This window comes from Parus major, unplaced genomic scaffold (assembly GCF_001522545.3).
Source record: "Parus major isolate Abel unplaced genomic scaffold, Parus_major1.1 Scaffold566, whole genome shotgun sequence".
In the NCBI taxonomy this organism is placed as follows: domain Eukaryota; kingdom Metazoa; phylum Chordata; class Aves; order Passeriformes; family Paridae; genus Parus; species Parus major.
This window is the reverse complement of record NW_015379454.1, coordinates 1-1,128: the sequence shown is the minus strand read 5'-3', so window position 1 is coordinate 1,128 and position 1,128 is coordinate 1. Positions and strand designations below refer to the sequence as shown.

General features: G+C 69.6%; 1 protein-coding gene across 1 annotated transcript in view; it reads left to right on the top strand.

The window, feature by feature from the left end:
- The window catches only part of LOC107199307 (serine--tRNA ligase, mitochondrial-like), a 2,552-nt gene extending 1,438 nt beyond the window's left edge, over positions 1–1,114 (top strand). The window contains exons 2-4 of the mRNA XM_033511748.1: positions 480–587; positions 738–767; positions 842–1,114. Coding sequence (XP_033367639.1) covers positions 480–587; positions 738–767; positions 842–1,039 — 336 coding nt within the window. The 3' untranslated portion in view covers positions 1,040–1,114. The remainder of the gene's footprint in view (positions 1–479; positions 588–737; positions 768–841) is intronic.
- The last annotated feature ends 14 nt before the right edge of the window (positions 1,115–1,128 follow it).

Sequence of the window (1,128 nt, the reverse complement as noted above, 5' to 3'; positions counted from 1 at the left end):
GTGGGCTCTCCCCGCTGGGCTGTGGGCTCTCCCCGCTCGGCTGTGGGCTCTCCCGGTTGGGCTGTGGGCTCTCCCCGCTGGGCCGTGGGCTCTCCCGGTTCGGCCGTGGGCTCTCCCGGTTCGGCCGTGGGCTCTCCCGGCTGGGCTGTGGGCTCTCCCGGCTGGACTGTGGGCTCTCCCCGCTGGACTGTGGGCTCTCCCCGCTGGACTGTGGGCTCTCCCGGCTGGGCTGTGGGCTCTCCCGGCTGGACTGTGGGCTCTCCCGGCCGGGCTGTGGGCTCTCCCGGCCGGGCTGTGGGCTCTCCCCGCTGGGCCGTGGGCTCTCCCCGTTCGGCCGTGGGCTCTCCCCGTTCGGCTGTGGGCTCACCCCGCTCGGCTGTGGGCTCTCCCCGTTCGGCTGTGGGCTCACCCCGCTCGGCTGTGGGCTCACCCCGCTCGGCTGTGGGCTCCCCTGGCTCGGCTGCCGTCGCCCACCTGAGCCTTGCCCTCAGGTGCGGACGTGGCGGCGGCTGGGGCAGGTCCGGGATGGCATCGCCCGGCTGGAGGCCGAGAAGGGCCGCGTGGCCCAGGGGGTCCGCAGGATCATGGTGAGAACCCTCCGTTCCCCCTTGGACCCCCAAACTCCCCACTGGGTCCCCCTGGAACCCCCCAGGACCCCCCTGCCTTTTCCCCCCCATCCCCGACCCCTTTCTTGCCCCCAAACCCCTCAGAACCTCCTGACTCCTTTTCCCTCCCAGGCCTCCCACGACAAATCATCAGCCAAGACGGTAGGAATCGAATTTTGGGGGGGGTCTCGGGGGGATTCCAGCCCCCCCCGTGCCCTCACGGCAGCCCCCAGCAGCTCCCGGAGTTGGCGGCGCTGAAGGAACGGGGCCGGAGCCTCCGGGGGCAGCTCCGGGCGCTTGAGGCCGAGGAGTCTGACCTGGAGCAGAGATTTTACCTGGGGGCTCTGCAGCTGCCCAACAGAACCCACCCTGATGTGGTGAGACCCCCAAAAACCTCCCCAAAATCACCCCAAACCCAACAGAACCCACCCTGATGTGGTGAGACCCCCAAAAACCTCCCCAAAATCACCCCAAACCCACCCAACCCAACAGGACCCACCCTGATGTGGTGAGACCCCCAAAA